The 17,074-nt window shown below is 53.3% G+C and overlaps 1 protein-coding gene across 2 annotated transcripts in view; it reads right to left on the bottom strand.

The window, feature by feature from the left end:
* The window catches only part of LOC132836987 (poly(ADP-ribose) glycohydrolase-like), a 33,704-nt gene extending 22,291 nt beyond the window's left edge, over positions 1-11,413 (bottom strand). The window contains exons 1-5 of one of the 2 annotated variants that reach the window (XM_060856594.1): positions 11,262-11,413; positions 5,091-5,303; positions 3,191-3,319; positions 2,599-2,679; positions 1,299-1,373 (exon numbers count right to left, since the gene is read on the bottom strand). In XM_060856594.1, the coding sequence (XP_060712577.1) occupies positions 1,299-1,373; positions 2,599-2,679; positions 3,191-3,319; positions 5,091-5,300 (495 nt within the window). In that variant the 5' untranslated portion in view covers positions 5,301-5,303; positions 11,262-11,413. Of the gene's footprint in view, positions 1-1,298; positions 1,374-2,598; positions 2,680-3,190; positions 3,320-5,090; positions 5,304-8,566; positions 9,181-11,261 lie in introns of those variants that run through there. The other variant, XM_060856592.1, reaches the window with a different exon arrangement.
* Positions 11,414-17,074: the final 5,661 nt, after the last annotated feature.

The following is a 17,074-nucleotide window of genomic DNA, read 5'->3' as shown; positions in this document are numbered from 1 at the left end:
GGTAACTTAGCACGGCCAATCTACCCTAACGTGCACATCCCTGAGCACTATGGGTAATTTAGCACTGCCAATCCACTCTAACCTACTCATCCCTGAACACTACGGGGTAATTCAGCATGGCCAATCCGCCCTAACCTGCACAGCTTTGGATTGCGGGAGGAAACCCACTCAGACACGGGAGAGAACATGCAGATTCCACACAGACAGTCGCCCGAGCGTGGAATCAAATCCGGGTCCCTTGCGCCGTGAGGCAGCAGTGCTGACCACCGAGCCACCGTTCTTTCCCTGTCGATCTTTCCCTCCCCACTCCACCAAGTTTCCAGGCAGTGCATGCCACACCCTCACCACGCGCTGGGTGAGGGAGTTCTCCCTCACGTCCCCCTTGCTTCGTTTGAACATCCCTTCAAATGTCTGCCCCCTCTCTCGTTCTTGTCCCTTTCACAAACAGGAACAGCTTCTCCCTCTCTCCCACCCCCTCCAACCTCCGATTCTGAAATCCTCTATCGGATCTCCCTCTCCTCTCTGAGGAGAACGCCCCCAACGTCTTCCACCTCTCTTCTCATCGCTGATGTTTCCCGTCCCCATTGTTGTAAATCTCACACTCTCTCTCTCTCCATTTTCACATCATTCCCATAATGTGGCGCACACAATACCCCAGGTGGGGGTGGGTGGGGGGGTCGAACAAGTGGCTTGCCTGAGGTAAACATCACCTCTTGTACTCTCCACCCCGACTAATAAAGATAAGGACGTTAGGCACTTTATTAACTGCTCTCTCCCCCTCAGTCCAGCCACCTTCAGTGATCCATGCACGTACCCCCCCCTCAGCTCCTTCTCTTCCTGTAGAATTGCCCCCCCCCTTTCGATTTTGACCACCTTCCAGTTGTCTCTGCACCGAACCTCATCCGCCACCTCTCTGCCCACGCCGCCTCACTGGTCACTGTCCTTTAGATTAGATTACTTACAGTGTGGAAACAGGCCCTTCGGCCCAACAAGTCCACACTGACCCGCCGAAGCGCAACCCACCCATACCCCTACATTTACCCCTTACCTAACACTATGGGCAATTTAGCATGGCCAATTCAACTGACCCGCACATCTTTGGACTGTGGGAGGAAACCCACGCACACACGGGGAGAACGTGCAAACTCCACACAGTCAGTCGCCTGAGTCGGGAACTGAACCCGGGTCTCAGGCGCTGTGAGGCAGCAGTGCTAACCACCGCGAGAGAGAGAGAGAGAGAGAGAGAGAGAGATCATACAGGTCTGTGCTGGGATTTGTGAGAAAAAGGTTCAACTCACCTGCTGGAAGTATTCATGGAGTCCTGAGAAATTCCAGAGATGGGCGTATTTCTGATTGTACTCTTTAATAGCGTACTGTGAGATAAACAGGACAGCACTGAGAACACGAGCATAAGAGGTGCAGTTAGTAAGTTTGCAGATGACACCAAAATCGAAGGGGTAGTGGACAGCGAAGAGGGTTACCTCAGATTACAACAGGATCTGGACCAGATGGGCCAATGGGCTGAGGAGTGGCAAATGGAGTTTAATTCAGATAAATGCGAGGCACTGCATTTTGGGAAAGCAAATCTTAGCAGGACTTATCCACTTAACGGTAAGGTCCTGGGGAGTGTTGCTGAACAAAGACACCTTGGAGTGCAGGTTCATAGCTCCTTGAAAGTGGAGTCGCAGGTAGATAGGATAGTGAAGGCAGCGTTTGGTATGCTTTCCTTTATTGGTCAGAGTATTGAGTACAGGAGGTGGGAGGTCATGTTGCAGCTGTACAGGACATTGGTTAGGCCACTGTTGGAATGTTGCGTGCAATTCTGGTCTCCTTCCTATCAGAAAGATGTTGTGAAACTTGAAAGGGTTCAGAAAAGATTTACAAGGATGTTGCCAGGGTTGGAGGGTTTGAGTTATAGGGAGAGGCTGATCAGGCTGGGGCTGTTTTCCCTGGAGCGTCAGAGACTGAGGGGTGACCCTATAGAGGTTTATAAAATCATGAGGGGGCATGGATAGGATAAATAGACAAGGTCCTTTCCCTGGGGTCAGGGAGTCCAGAACTAGAGGGGCATAGGTTTAGGGTGAGCGTGGATTGGCCATGCTAAATTACCCTAGTGCTCAGGGATGTGCAGGTTAGGGTGGATTGGCTGTGCTAAATTACCCATAGTGCTCAGGGATGTGTAGGTTAGTGTGAATTGGCCGTGCTAAATTACCCATCGTGTTCAGGGATGTGCAGGTTAGGGTGGATTGGCCATGCTAAATTACCCATAGTGCTCAGGGATGTGTAGGTGAGGGTGGATTGGCCGTGCTAAATTACCCATAGTGCTCAGGGATGTGTAGGTGAGTGTGAATCGGCCATGTTAAATTGTCCCATAATGCTGGCTGCATTAGTCAGAGGGAATGGGTCTGGGTGGGTTACTCGTTGGAGGGTCGGTGTGGCCCTGTCAGGCCGATGGGCCTATTTCCACACTGTCGGGAATCTAATCTAACCTAAACATTCTAGGACCATGAGGAATGAGACAGGAGTTCAAGTGGTATGAGAATTAAATAGGAAAACTGGAGTTCTGTGGAGAGGTCACAAACTAATCAACGCTATTACCTCCAAATCCTTCGAGGATTCAAACTTGGCCTTGCCCAGAACTCCTTTGATTACATCCCAGCGTTTCACCGCTGTACGATACTGAAAGGCAACGAAATTAGGATGTCCTGTGTAAAATCAATCCATAAACCTGGAAAATCAAATCATGCACTAACGGTGACCTTTACCCTCTCATCAACTCGCCGAAAAACACCTATCGGGTTCATTGATGTCCCAGGAGAGCTGCCCCCCTGACCTTGGTCGGGCCTACACCGTGAAGCGGTTGATTCCTAATGGCCGTCTAGCAGTAGCGAGCGAGCGGCTGGGTTCGAGGTCACTTCGGGAATGGGCGACAAATCACCCCTCTCGCTATTGATGACGGCCTGTCCTTAAAGCAGGAGGAAATAAAGATCGGCGACAATTTTACGGCCTGCCCTTCGGTTCTGCCTGGGGCCACGGAGAAGAGGCCGAGAGGGTGGGCTGGAGCTACCGGGCCCCCATTTTGGCGCCAATTTGTCCCAATCTTTGTTGGGGGGGTGGGGGAATGTCAGTCGAGGCAAGAGTTGGTGAGATTGGTTCACTGTGGATCGCCCACCGTTCCCTGTTACGTTACCACTCCTGCTCTTGTCTTGGACTGCACGCTGCGGTTTGAAAAGGGCATTTTCACATGATGAGGACTCCAGACCTCCGCCGCCTTCTGGGTCAGAAAAGGAACGAGTCGCCCCACTTCCAGAGCTTGTATCTAGGTGGAAAGTGATGCACAGGATTACCTGCACGATTCTAAACGATCCTTTCAACAATTCAAATCCAGGTACCCTCACAGAACTGGGCCCAGCGTTTATTGCCCCGTTCCTCAATCACCAGTGGGTGTGAGCGGCTATCTTGAACCCCGTGTGGTGTAGGGACCTCCCCCCACACGGCGCCCTCAGGGAGGGAGTTCCAGGATTCTGACCCAGCGACACTGAAGGAACAGCCGATATATTTCTGAGTCGGGACGGTGAGGGGCTCGGAGGGGAATTTGCCAGGGGGCTGGTGTTCCCATGTACCTGCTGCCCCCTTGTCCTTCCCGATGGAAGTGGCCGTGGGGTTTGGAAGGTGCTGGCTGAGGAGCCTGGGGGAGTTGCTGCAGTGCGTCTTGTAGATGGTACCCACTGCTGCTACTGAGCGTCAGGGGGTGGAGGGAGTGGGGGGGTTTGTGGGTGTGGGGACAATCGAGCGGGGGGCTGCTTTGTCCCTGGATGGTGTCGAGCTTCTCGAGTGTTGTTGGAGCTGCCCCCCCCCCATCCAGGACAAGTGGGGAGTATTCCCTCACACACCCTCCTGACTTGGGCCTTGTCGATGGTGGGGGACAGGCTTTGGGGGGAGTCAGGAGGGGAGTTACTCGCTGCAGGATTCCCAGCCTCTGAGCTGCTCTTGTAGCCGCTGTGTTTATATGGGGCTGGTCCAGTTCAGTTTCTGATCAATGGTAACCCCCAGGATGTTGATAGTGGGAGGATTCAGTGATGGTGACACCATTGAACATCAAGGGGGTGATGGTTAGATTCTCTTGTTGGAGACGGTAACCCCCAGGATGTTGATAGTTGTGGGGGGAATTCAGTGATGGTAACACCATTGAATGTCAAGGGGGTGATGGTTAGATTGTCTCTTGTCGGAGACAGTAGCCCCCAGGATGTTGATAGTGGGAGGGGGTGGAATTCAGTGATGGTTATGCAATTGAATATCAAGGGAATGATGGTGGAGATGGTCATTACCCAAGCACGGTGGGCGGCACGGCGGCACAGTGGTTAGCACTGCTGCCAGAGACCCGGGTTCAATTCCCGCCTCAGGCGACTGACTGTGTGGAGTTTGCACGTTCTCCCCGTGTCTGCGTGGGTTTCCTCCGGGTGCTCCGGTTTCCTCCCACAGTCCAAAGATGTGCGGGTCAGGTGAATTGGCCGTGCTAAATTACCCGTAGTGTTAGGTAAGGGGTAAATGTAGGGGTATGGGAGGGTTGCGCTTCGGCGGGTCGGTGTGGACTTGTTGGGCCGAAGGGCCTGTTTCCACACTGTAAGTAATCTAATCTAATCACTCGCATGGTGTGAAAGTCAAATGCCAATATTTAACCCAAACCTGGATATCGTCCAGGTCTTGCTACATTTGGACAGGAACAAGGCCAAGGGACACATATGCATCTCACCCGAGTAGGTGATAGGCGTGCGATTGTGTGTCTCTGTGGCAATACCACTGCCAGCTCCCAGGCTAGTGGGGACTGAATTCAAAATGGCTGATGATGAAATTTGAATTCAATGTGGTTTGAATCCATCCGGTTCACTCACATCCCTTTCGTGAAGTGAATTGGCCACCCTCACCTGGTCTGGCCTACATACCACTGTGGTTGGCCCCTCACTAGGCCCTTGCAATACGACAACACGTTCCGTCAAAGAAGACAAAATTGTACGATCTCCGTGATCCTCCCAGCGCGCGCTCTACCCTCCCCCCCCACTTTTTTTCTAGTGGAGTTGTACCTCACCCACCTCCACACAGAAAACGTGGTTATCTGGCGGGTGAAGACCTGGCACCTCCCTGGAGCGCGATGCGGCGTTTGGAAACCGATGCCCGTCACCAGCTGGAAGGCTGTCATCAGAACGGTGCGGCACCAGGCTCGGGGAAACCGGCGGCGGGCTGTCATTGGCATTCTCTGCGTCTCGGCTTTCGGTTTCCCTCCTGTTCGTGTCCCTGTCCATGGCCTGTGGTAGGAGGAAGGGGACGAAGTGAAATGGGCGGTTCCAATTATAAGAGGAGGTGCAGGGTGCAAGTGCACTCATTGTCAAAGCAAGTTGGGCAAAAGAGAATGACCCTCGACCCCATTGATGCCAATTACATGAACACCAACTCGCTACAAAACGACATGACCCTCTCTCTCACTGGTATCCTCACATCCGGATAAGGAAGGGCACCACTTCGACTGGGACAACACCAAACAGAGACACCCACGAGAATTCCTCAAAGCGTGGCATTCCAACCGGAACGCTATCAACAAACCCACCGAGTTAGACCCCACCTACCACCCCCTGAGAAAAAGAACAGGAAATGACATCACCACAGGAATGACATCACCCACAGGAAATGACATCGCCAACCCAAACATATAAATCGAAAGCAGGAACCAGTGGCAGTGCCCCGTCTGGTGGCTCACTGAAGATGTTCCCAAGTATGGTGACCAAAAATGAACCTTCCAGCTCAGTGAGCAAACCTACATCCAGAGCCTCGACCTAAGCGACAAATCTTCTGAAAACTCGCCAGTGCCAATCCCAAACTGGTTAGAAATTCAGACCAGATATGGGGTATTCAGTACCATAGGCATCCTCCACCGTTTAGCATGGTCATGGGCTGGTCATCCAATTCAGTCCCCCGTTCCCCACTTTATTCCTAAGAACAACATCCAACTCCTTCTTGAAAATATTCAATGTTTTGCCCCCCCAACTGCTTTCTGCGGCAGAGAATTCCACAGGCTTACAACCCTCTGGGTGACGATGTTTCTCCTCATCTCAGTCCTGAACAGCCCAGACCGTATCCTCAGACTGTGACCCGCTGGACGCGCTCAGACGCGAAGGGGGAAATGGGCCGATGAGAGCATGCTCAGAGTCTGAGGGGGAGAAGGGATAATGTGAGCATGCTCAGAGCAGGTGGGAGGGGGGGGGGTTGAAGGGGCAATGTGAGCATGCTCAGAATGTAACAGGAAATGGGGCAATATGAGCATGCTCAGAGCAAGAGAGATGAGGCAATGTGCGCATGCTCAGAGCTGATGGGGGGGTGAAGGGGCAATGTGAGCATGCTCAGAGCAGGAGGGGGATGAAGGGTAATGTAATGTGCTCAAGTGTAAGGGGGAGATGGGACAATGTGAGCATGCTCAGTGTGTAGGGGGGAGTTGGGGCAATATGAGCATGCTCAGAGCAGGAGCAGAGATGAGGCAATGTGAGGATGCTCAGTGTGTTGGGGAGATGGGGCAATATGAGCATGCTCAGTGTGGATAGGGAGATGGGGCAATATGAGCATGCTCAGTGTGTTGGGGAGATGGGGCAATATGAGCATGCTCAGTGTGGATAGGGAGATGGGGCAATATGAGCATGCTCAGTGTGTTGGGGAGATGGGGCAATATGAGCATGCTCAGTGTGTTGGGGAGATGGGGCAATATGAGCATGCTCAGTGGATGGGGAATAAAGGTGGTGGATTGGGGCAAAAAATACTTCTTGCTATATTTTTGCAAATATGACAGTAAAAATCAATAATTCTCTCATTCAATCATCCTTCCTGCATTTATGATGTCTGGTCCCTGTCAGAATTTGATAGGTTTTCTATGAGATTCCCCTTCCCAACCTCTCCACACCTACCTTGTTAAATCCTCAAAGAGTCTGTTTCAATCAGGGCGCCTCTTATTCTTCGAACTAAGTACAGGCCCCCACCTACTCAACCTCTCAACACAGTCCCTCCATCCCCAGGAGTAGCTGAGTGGACCTTCTCTGGACTGCCGGTCTATCTCTGCTTAGATACGGGGCCCCGAAACCGTTCACAGTATTCCAGCTGAGGTCTGGCCAGTGCCTTGCACAGTTCTAGCAAAACCTCCCTATTTTTACACTCTGTTCCCTTTCTAATAAAGGCCAATGTTCCATTGGCCTTCCCTATTGCGCGCTGAGCTTCGAAATGGCTTTTTGTGATTCATGGAAGAGGATTCCCAAATCCTTCTGCAGTCTTTCACCATTTCACTGAAACATAGGTCAGGAGTGTGGGATGGAATACTCCCCACTTGCCCTGGATGGGGGGGCGGGGGCAGCTCCAACAACACTCGAGAAGCTCGACACATTCCAGGGACAAAGCAGCCCCCCCCCTCGATTGTCCCCACACCCACAAACCCCCACTCCCTCCACACACCCCCCGACACTCAGTAACAGCAGTGGGTACCATCTACAAGACGCACTGCAGCAACTCCCCCAGGCTCCTCAGACAGCACCTTCCAAAACCCCACGGCCACTTCCATCGGGAAGGACAAGGGGCAGCAGGTACATGGGAACACCACCCCCCTGGCAAGTTCCCCTCCGAGCCCCTCACCGTCCCGACATGGCCGTTCCTTCAGTGTCACTGGGTCAGAATCCTGGGACTCCCTCCCTCAGGGCGCTGTGTGGGGGTCCCTACACCACACGCAGTTCAAGATGGCGGCTCGCCCCCACCTTCTCAAGGGGGCAATAAATCAGTCAACCATACAGTACAGTGGAGACCCTTCGGCCCAACAAGTCTTTAACACCAAATAAATGTCCTACTGACTACATTAGTTTCACTTTTCCCCACAGCCTTGAGCGATCAGAACGATCAAGTGCTCATCCAAGTAATTTTTTAAAAAAGATTGTGAGGTTTCCTGCCTCAACTCCCAAGGGCTCTTGCCCGAAACGTCAACTCTCCTGCTCCTCGGATATTGCCTGACCGGTCGTGCTTTTCCAGCGCCAACACTCTCGACTCTGATGTCCAGCGTCTGCAGCCCTCGCTCTCCACTCCCAGATAGTGGTATTCCAGACTCCCTGCCCCCTCTCGATGAAAACACTCTCCCTCAAATCCCCACTAAACCTCCTGCTGCCTTTCACTTCAATGTGATGCCTCCTTGTGACTGACCATTTGACTGACGGGAACAGTTCCTTCCTATCCACCCTGCCTCTGCCCCTCACAATCCTGCGCACCTCCATCAGGTCTTCCCGGCCTTCTGTGCTCTGACGAAAACAGCCTGAGCTTATCCAGCCTGCTTCATCCCAGCCAGTGACTCCCACAAGTGAGTAAAGGGAAACAAAAACACAAAGGGCCAAAACATCTGCTTCCCGAACTCTAGCTCTCTTTGTCGCAGTTTCCCGTCTCCCTCTCTCTCCTCCCTTGACATCAATTCCTTGTGGAATTTTGTATTTACTGTTCACCTGCGATGGGGGTGTGTGTGTGTGTGTGTGGGCGCCATTTGCCTCTCCCTGCATACCACCATCTGTCCGAGAGGCTCTGGGGCCTACAAAAACAGGCTTCTGGTTCGACACTGATGCACAGCATCCAACTTCCAAACGAAACAAAACCCTCGACACCACACTCTTCACTCGGCTGTTTGGTGAAAGTTGGATCGTCTGAGGGAAAATGAGGGAGAGACAGACAGACAGACGGAGAGAGTGAGAGACAGACAGGTGTGGGGGGGGGGGGGCGGAGAGAGAGAGAGAGACAGGGAGAGAGAGAGAGATGTGGGGGGGGGAGAGAGATGCAGGGGGGAGGGGGGAGAGACAGACAGACACACAGGTAGGGAGGGAGAGAGAGAGACTGCTGTGGGAGAGAGAAAGAGACAGGCAGGGAGAGAGAAAGGCAGACATGCAGGCAGGGAGGGAGAGGGAGAGAGACAGGAGAGAGAGAGGGAGAGAGACAGGAGAGAGAGAGAGAGAGAGAGGAGAGAGAGACAGGAGAGAGAGAGGGAGAGAGACAGGAGACACAGAGAGAGAGAGACAGGAGAGAGGGAGAGAGAGAGAGGAGAGAGAGAGAGACAGAGACAGGAGAGAGAGAGAGAGGGAGAGAGACAGGAGAGAGAGAGATAGCCATAGGGGAGGGGAGAGAGAGAGACAGGAAAGAGAGAGAGAGAGAGAGAGAGACAGCCATGGGGGAGGGGGGAGAGAGAGACAGCCATGGGGGAGGGGGGAGAGAGAGAGAGACAGCCATGGGGGAGGGGGGAGAGAGAGAGAGACAGCCATGGGGAAGGGGGGAGGAGGGGAAGAGAGAGAGAGGGACAGGGACAGGCAGGGAGAGATGTTGGGGGGGGGAGGAATCAGTCCCACTCTCTGTTTTTTTGGGGACAAATATTTGACTTTTGACACAACGCGGGAGGCCTCTGGAAAATGTGTAAAGATCATTTTAACCCCTGATGAGTATTCGGCTGGACAGGCCGTTTCCCCTTGTGGGAGAATCTCAGACTGGGGGGGGGGGCGGCGGGTAATTTCGAGAGTAAAGGGGGTTGTCCGTTTCAGAACAGACGACTTCCTTCCGTCCGAGGGGAATTAATCTGCGGAATTCTCGGACCGGGCCGGACTGCCACAGTGAGGTGGGAATCCGTGTCCCCGGAACGTTACCCTGGGGGGGCGTTACCCACGGCGTCACACCGTTCGGTGGAACGGAGAGGGGGTGCGTTTATTTCTGAAGAGACGGGATGTGGAACGGGCTGCCCGAGAGCGTGCGGAGAAACCAAACGGGGCACCATCACTCTGTCACTGAACGGCCCGTCTCGGAGCATTCAGCAGAACCCGGAGTGTGGAACGGCAGATACCTACAACGATGGACGCTAACAGTTCAGGGTAGGTCCAACCCCATTCCCAGTTGAGTTCTTGGCTAAAAATTATGACGGTGGCGTCGGATGGGCACGACAGTTCGGTTTTTTAAGACTGGCCCAAACGTGTTGGGCGTTGGGGACGGGCAACAAGTCGGGCAGCCTCCCGAGGGGCCAGAGAGTCGACATTTCGGATCGTCATCAGGAATGTGGGGAGGGAGGCCGAAGGGACTGAGAGATAAACGGGAGGGGAGGGGAGTGGGGGTAGCTGAAGGTTGGGGGCTGCTTGGTGACTGGTCAGTCGGGAGGGTGGAGGGAAGGAAGAGGGCGGTGCCAAGTTGGAGGGTTGGAAGGTGAGGACCAGGGGGGGTTCTGCCTGATACGTCAACTCTCCTGTTCCTCGGACGCTGGCTGACCAGCTGTGCTTTTCCAGCACCCACACTCTCTGACTCTGATCTCCACCATCCGCAGCCCTCACTTTCACTCTCCCCCCACCCCCGGAGGCCATTTTGTCAGTCAGCGAAGGAACTAGAGACTGACATACTCACCCACAGATCGGAGTCACCTCAAAAACAAAACAGTGCAGTTCCCGGAGACCCACTCTCCCCATGTCTCCCCTCCTTCCCCAATTTCCCTCCTCCCTTCTCCCCCTCTTTCCCTTTCCAACCTTCTCTCACCCCCTCTCTCTCCCCTCCCCCCCTCTCTCTCCCCTCCCCCCTCTCTCTCCCCTCCCCCCCTCTCTCTCCCCTCCCCCTCTCTCTCCCCTCCCCCCCCCTCCTGTCCCTTTTCTCCTCAATCTTCGCTCCCCTCCAACTCGCACCCCTCCTCTCTCTCCCCTCCCTCACACTCCTCCTCCTCCTCCTCTCCCCATCAGCCCCCTCCCCTCCTCTCTCCTCTTCCATCTCCCTCCCCTCCCTGCTCTCTCCTCTCCCCCCCCTCCCTGTTGCCCCCCTCACTCCCCTCCTCTCTCCCCTCACTCTCGCCCCCTCTCCTCTCCCTCTCTCGCCCACTCTTCCCCTCCCAAATTGACCCCCTCCCCCTCATACCCCAGTCCTCGCTCCACGCCTCGTCCCATCCCCTCTATCTTGCCCCCTCTCTCCCATCTACACCCTCCTCTCTGCTGCCTCTCTCCATACCTCTCCCCTCCCCTCCCTACCCCCACAACCCCTCCCCACACCCTCTCCCCCTCCCCATATACACCTCTCTCCTCCCCTTCCACCCCACACCCCTCCCCTCCCCCCTTCCTCCCTACACCTCTCCCCCTCTTTCCCCACCCACTCTCTTTCCTCCCCCTTCCCCACCCCCTCTCTGCTGTGTACACTCACCTCTCTCTCCGTCTCTCTCTCTCTCTCTCTCTCTCTCTCACTCACTCACTCACCTCGCTCCCTCCTGTAACCTGCTGTGATGATTGCTGTCTCTCTCTCTCTCTCAGACAGTGGCAGTGTCCCCCTCACTGGCCGTGGTTCCCACTCAGACACTGCCCCTGGCCTCCTTTCCATCTATTGTGAAAGTGAAACTTGAGTCAGGCAGGCGCAGCGCAGTTTCCTGATAGTGTACACAGTTCAGGGAAAGGGAGAGAGAGAGAGGGAGGGCGGCTGGCCCATGGCACTGAGGGTTTACTGAGCTACACTAGCACTGCCAGGGACCCACATCAGGGGTGGACCTTCAGGTCCCTGCTTTTTGGGAAATGGGAGCGATTCAGATTTAGCTCAGGTCTCCCGATGCAAGGCATTCACCGCTGCAGGGTATCAGGAGGGAATTTCTCCCCAGCCAGGCAGGTGCCTGACACCGACCCCCTGACCGGGGACAGAGCACACCGCTCAGGGGGGCACAGCTAGTGCAACTCTTTCCTAACGGGGCTTTCCGAAGGACAGTCCCGTTCCTGCCAGTAAATGTCTCATTGGAATGTGTACCAGAGATTCGCAGTGTGTCTGGTTGTGTGGAGAGGATGTGTCTCTATGTGTCAGTGTGTGGGCAGTGTGTATGTGTCTGTGTCAGTGTACGTGTGTGTCTCCCTATGTCTGTGTCGGTGTGTGTGTGTGTATGTCTCTCTCTCTCTCTGTGTCAGTGTGTGTGTGTGTGTCTCTCTCTCTCTCTGTCAGTGGGTGTGTGTGTGTCTCTCTCTCTGTGTCAGTGTGTGTGTGTCTCTCTGTGTGTCAGTGTGTGTGGGGGATGTGTGTGTGAGTGTCTGTCCGTGTCAGTGTGTAGGGTGTGTGTGTCTCTCTCTCTCTGTGTCAGTGTGTGTGTGTGTCTCTCTGTGTTAGTGTGTGTGGGGTGTGTGTGTATGTGAGTGTCTCTGTGTCAGTGTGTGTGGGTGTGTCTCTCTGTGTGAGTGTGTGTGCGTTTCTGTGTCTGTGTGTGTGGGTGTGTCTCTCTGTGTGAGTGTGTGTGCGTTTCTGTGTCAGTGTGTGTGGGGTGTGTGTGTGTCTCTCTCTCTGTATCAGTTATTGTGTGTCTCTCTCTGTGTGAGTGTGTGGGGTGTGTATATGTTAGTGTCTCTCTCTGTCAGTGTGTGTGTATGTGAGTGTCTCTCTGTGTCAGTGTGTGTGGGGGTGGGGGTGTATGTGAGTGTCTCTGTGTCGGTGTGTGTGAGGTGTGTTTTTGGGAGTGTCTCTCTGTGTCAGTGTGTGTGGGGAGGTGTGTATGTGAGTGTCTCTCTGTGTCAGTGTGTGTGTGTGTGTGTGTCTCCGTGTCAGTGTGTGTGTGGGGGGTGTGTATATGAGTGTCTCTCAGTATCAGTGTGTGGGGTGTGTGTGTATATATTAGTGTCTCTCTGTGTCGGTGTGTGGGGGATGGTGTGTGTGTGTCTCTGTGTCAATGTGTTTGGGGGGTATGTGTATGTGAGTGTCTTTCTGTATCAGTGTATGGGTGTGTGTGTGTGTTTGTGTGTGTGTGTATGTATGTGAGTATCTCTCTGTGTCAGTGTGTGTGTGTGTGTGTGTGTCTGGCTGTCTGTGTCAGGATGTGGGTGTTTGTGAGTGTCTCTCTGTGTCAGTGCATGTGTGGGGTGTGTAAGTGTAGGATGTGTATGTTGGTGGCTCTGTGTGTCAGTGCGTGTGTGGGATGTGTATGTGAGTGTCTCTCTGTGTCAATGCGTGTGTGAGGTGTGTAAGTGTGGGATGTGTATGTTGGTGGCTCTGTGTGTCAGTGTGTGTGTGGGGTGTGTAAGTGTGGGATGTGTATGTGAGTGTCTCTCTGTGTCAGTGCGTGTGTGGGGTGTGTATGTGAGTGACTCTGTGTGTCAGTGTGTGTGTGGGGTGTGTATGTGAGTGTCTCTCTGTGTCAGTGCGTGTGTGGGGTGTGTAAGTGTGGGATGTGTATGTTGGTGGCTCTGTGTGTCAGTGCGTGTGTGGGGTGTGTATGTGAGTGTCTCTCTGTGTCAGTGCATGTGTGGGGTGTGTATGTGTGGGATGTGTATGTGAGTGTCTCTGTGTGTCAGTGCGTGTGTGGGGTGTGTAAGTGTGGGATGTGTATGTTGGTGGCTCTGTGTGTCAGTGCGTGTGTGGGGTGTGTATGTGAGTGTCTCTCTGTGTCAGTGCATGTGTGGGGTGTGTAAGTGTGGGATGTGTATGTGAGTGTCTCTCTGTGTCAGTGCGTGTGTGGGGTGTGTAAGTGTGGGATGTGTATGTTGGTGGCTCTGTGTGTCAGTGCGTGTTTGGGGTGTGTATGTGAGTGTCTCTGTGTGTCAGTGCGTGTGTGGGGTGTGTAAGTGTGGGATGTGTATGTTGGTGGCTCTGTGTGTCAGTGCGTGTGTGGGGTGTGTAAGTGTGGGGTGTGTGTGTGAGTGGCTCTGTGTGTCAGTGCGTGTGTGGGGTGTGTATGTGAGTGGCTCTGTGTGTCAGTGCGTGTGTGGGGTGTGTATGTGAGTGTCTCTGTGTGTCAGTGCGTGTGTGGGGTGTGTAAGTGTGGGGTGTGTGTGTGAGTGGCTCTGTGTGTCAGTGCGTGTGTGGGGTGTGTAAGTGTGGGGTGTGTGTGTGTGTGAGTGGCTCTGTGTGTCAGTGCGTGTGTGGGGTGTGTATGTGAGTGGCTCTGTGTGTCAGTGCGTGTGTGGGGTGTGTATGTTGGTGGCTCTGTGTGTCAGTGCGTGTGTGGGGTGTGTAAGTGTGGGGTGTGTGTGTGTGAGTGGCTCTGTGTGTCAGTGCGTGTGTGGGGTGTGTATGTGAGTGGCTCTGTGTGTCAGTGCGTGTGTGGGGTGTGTATGTTGGTGGCTCTGTGTGTCAGTGCGTGTGTGGGGTGTGTATGTGAGTGGCTCTCTGTGTCAGTGTATGTGTGTGAAATGTGGGCCAGGCCACATTTCATATCCCACTCTAATGCCACACGGCCAGGGATTCTGGGTCGGAGTTGTGCTGCAGTAGCTCGCTCTCACCTCCAGATGTCAGTCACTCCCAGCCTCGAGTCACAGTCATAGTCCTTCCCCACTCAGTTAGCGAGCACCTGATCTGATCGCTCCATTTTCCCGAATAACCTTTAACCCCCAACTCCTGGCTAAACAATCCCGCAAACATCTGTCTGAAAACCTCACAGACTCTGCTCCCTCCACCTCCTTGCGGACACATTCACCAAGATCGATTTCCCACCTCTCTGTCCAATATGGAACTCCCTTCATGAGGAAATGGTGACCCCTCGTTCTAAATGTTCCCACAAGTGGGAATATCTTCTCCAAATTCCCAAATTGTACTGTCCTAGGCACCGCACGATGAAATCTGATTAACCCATTGTCTCCTCTACACTGTCCCCCATCAAACACTCCCAGGACAGGGACAGCACGGGGTTAGATACAGAGTAAAGCTCCCTCTACACTGTCCCCCATCAAACACTCCCAGGACAGGGACAGCACGGAGTTAGATACAGAGTAAAGATCTCTCTACACTGTCCCCCCATCAAACACTCCCCAGGACAGGGACAGCACGGGGTTAGATACAGAGTAAAGCTCTCTCTACACTGTCCCCCATCAAACACTCCCAGGACAGGGACTGCATGGGGTTAGATACAGAGTAAAGCTCTCTCTACACTGTCCCCCATCAAACACTCCCAGGACAGGGACTGCATGGGGTTAGATACAGAGTAAAGCTCTCTCTACACTGTCCCCCATCAAATACTCCCAGGACAGCAACAGCACGAGGTTAGATACAGAGTAAAGCTCTCTCTACACTGTCCCCCATCAAACACTCCCAGGACAGGGACAGCATGGGGTTAGATACAGAGTAAAGCTCCATTTTCCATCAATCACTTTATTCTAACCCTTTGCTGTCCCTGTCCAGGGAGTGTTTGATGGGGGACAGTGTAGCTAGAGCACAGAAACTGACCCTTCGGTCCAACCCGTCCATGCTGACCAGATATCCCAACCCAATCTAGTCCCACCTGCCAGCACCCGGCCCATATCCCTCCAAACCCTTCCTATTCATATACCCATCCAAATGCCTCTTAAATGTTGTCATTGTACCAGCCTCCACCACATCCTCTGGCAGCTCATTCCACACACGTACCACCCTCTGTGTGAAAAAGTTGCCCCTCAGATCTCTTTTATACCTTTCCCCTTTCACCCTAAACCTATACCCTCTAGTTCTGGACTCCCCCACCCCAGGGAAAAGATCTTGTCTATTTATCCTATCCATGCCCCCTCATGATTTTATAAACCTCTATAAGGTCACCCCCTCAGCCTCCGACGCTCCAGGGAAACCAGCCCCAGCCTGTTCAGCCTCTCCCTGTCGCTCAAACCCTCCAACCCTGGCAACATCCTTGTCAATCTTTTCTGAACCCTTTCAAATTTCACAACATTTTTCCGATAGGAAGGAGACCAGAATTGCACGCAATATTCCAACTGTGGCCTAACCAATGTCCTGTACAACCGCAACTTGACCTCCCAACTCCTTAGATTAGATTACTTACAGTGTGGAAACAGGCCCTTCGGCCTTACAAATCCACACCAACCCTCCAAAGAGCAACCCACCCAGACCGATTCCCCTACATTTACCCCTTCACCTAACACAATGGGTAATTTAGCATGGCCAACCCACCCTAACTGACACATCCCTGGGCACTCTGCGTAATATAGCACGGCCAATCCACCCTAACCTCCACCTCCCTGAGCACTATGGGTAATTTAGCACAGCCAATCCACCCTAACCTGCACATCCCTGAGCACTATGGGTAATTTAGCATGGCCAATCCACCCTAACCTGCACATCTTTGGACTGTGGGAGGAAACCGGAGCACCCGGAGGAAACCCACGCAGACAGGGGGAGAACGTGCAAATTCCACACAGCCCGTCGCCCGAGGTGGGAATTGAACCCGGGTCTCTGGCGCTGTGAGGCAGCAGTGCTAACCACTGAGCCACCATAATATTCATGTTCTGGTTTTAGACCGTGCCTTTCCTTTAAATTCAGTTTAGAAACCACCACACTGCGATGGCCGGGAATCGAACCTGGGTCAACTGCTTGGAAGGCAGCTATGCTCTCCACTATATCACCTTCACCCTTCACTGTAGTCGGCAAGACTTGCGTCTGCACAGGGAAACCCCAGTAGACTTCTAGCCCATCCCCTTAACCACTTGGCCACTCCTGTACTCAATACTCTGACCAATAAAGGAAAGCATACCAAAAATCTTCTTCACTATCCTATCTACCTGTGACACCACTTTCAAGGAGCTATGAACCTGCACTCCAAGGTCTCTTTGTTCAGCAACACTCCCCAGGACCTTACCATTAAGTGTATAAGTCCTGCTAAGGTTTGCTTTCCCAAACTGCAGCACCTCGCATTTATCTGAATTAAACTCCATCTGCCACTCCTCAGCCCATTGGCCCATCTGGTCCAGATCCTGTTGTAATCTGAGGTAACCCTCTTCGCTGTCCACTACACCTCCAATTCTGCAAACTCACTAACTATACCTCTTATATTCACTTCTTCAAAAAAAATCTCAGTCAAGTTTGTGAGACATGATTTCCCAAGCATAAAGCCACGTTGACCAACCCTAATCTGTCCCTACCTATCCAAATTCCTGTACATCCTGTCCCTCAGGATTCCCTCCAACAACTTGCCCACCACCGATGTCAGGCTCACTCGTCTATAGTTCCCTGGCTTGTCCTAACCACCCTTCCCAACCTCCAGTCTTCTGGCACCTCGCCTATGACTATCAATGATACAAGTATCTTGCAAGGTGCCCAGCAATCACTTCCCGAGCTTCCCACCGAG

Source organism: Hemiscyllium ocellatum, chromosome 48 (assembly GCF_020745735.1).
Source record: "Hemiscyllium ocellatum isolate sHemOce1 chromosome 48, sHemOce1.pat.X.cur, whole genome shotgun sequence".
NCBI lineage: Eukaryota > Metazoa > Chordata > Chondrichthyes > Orectolobiformes > Hemiscylliidae > Hemiscyllium > Hemiscyllium ocellatum.
Note: the sequence above shows the minus strand (reverse complement) of the source record. Positions and strands in the feature narration are given on the sequence as shown.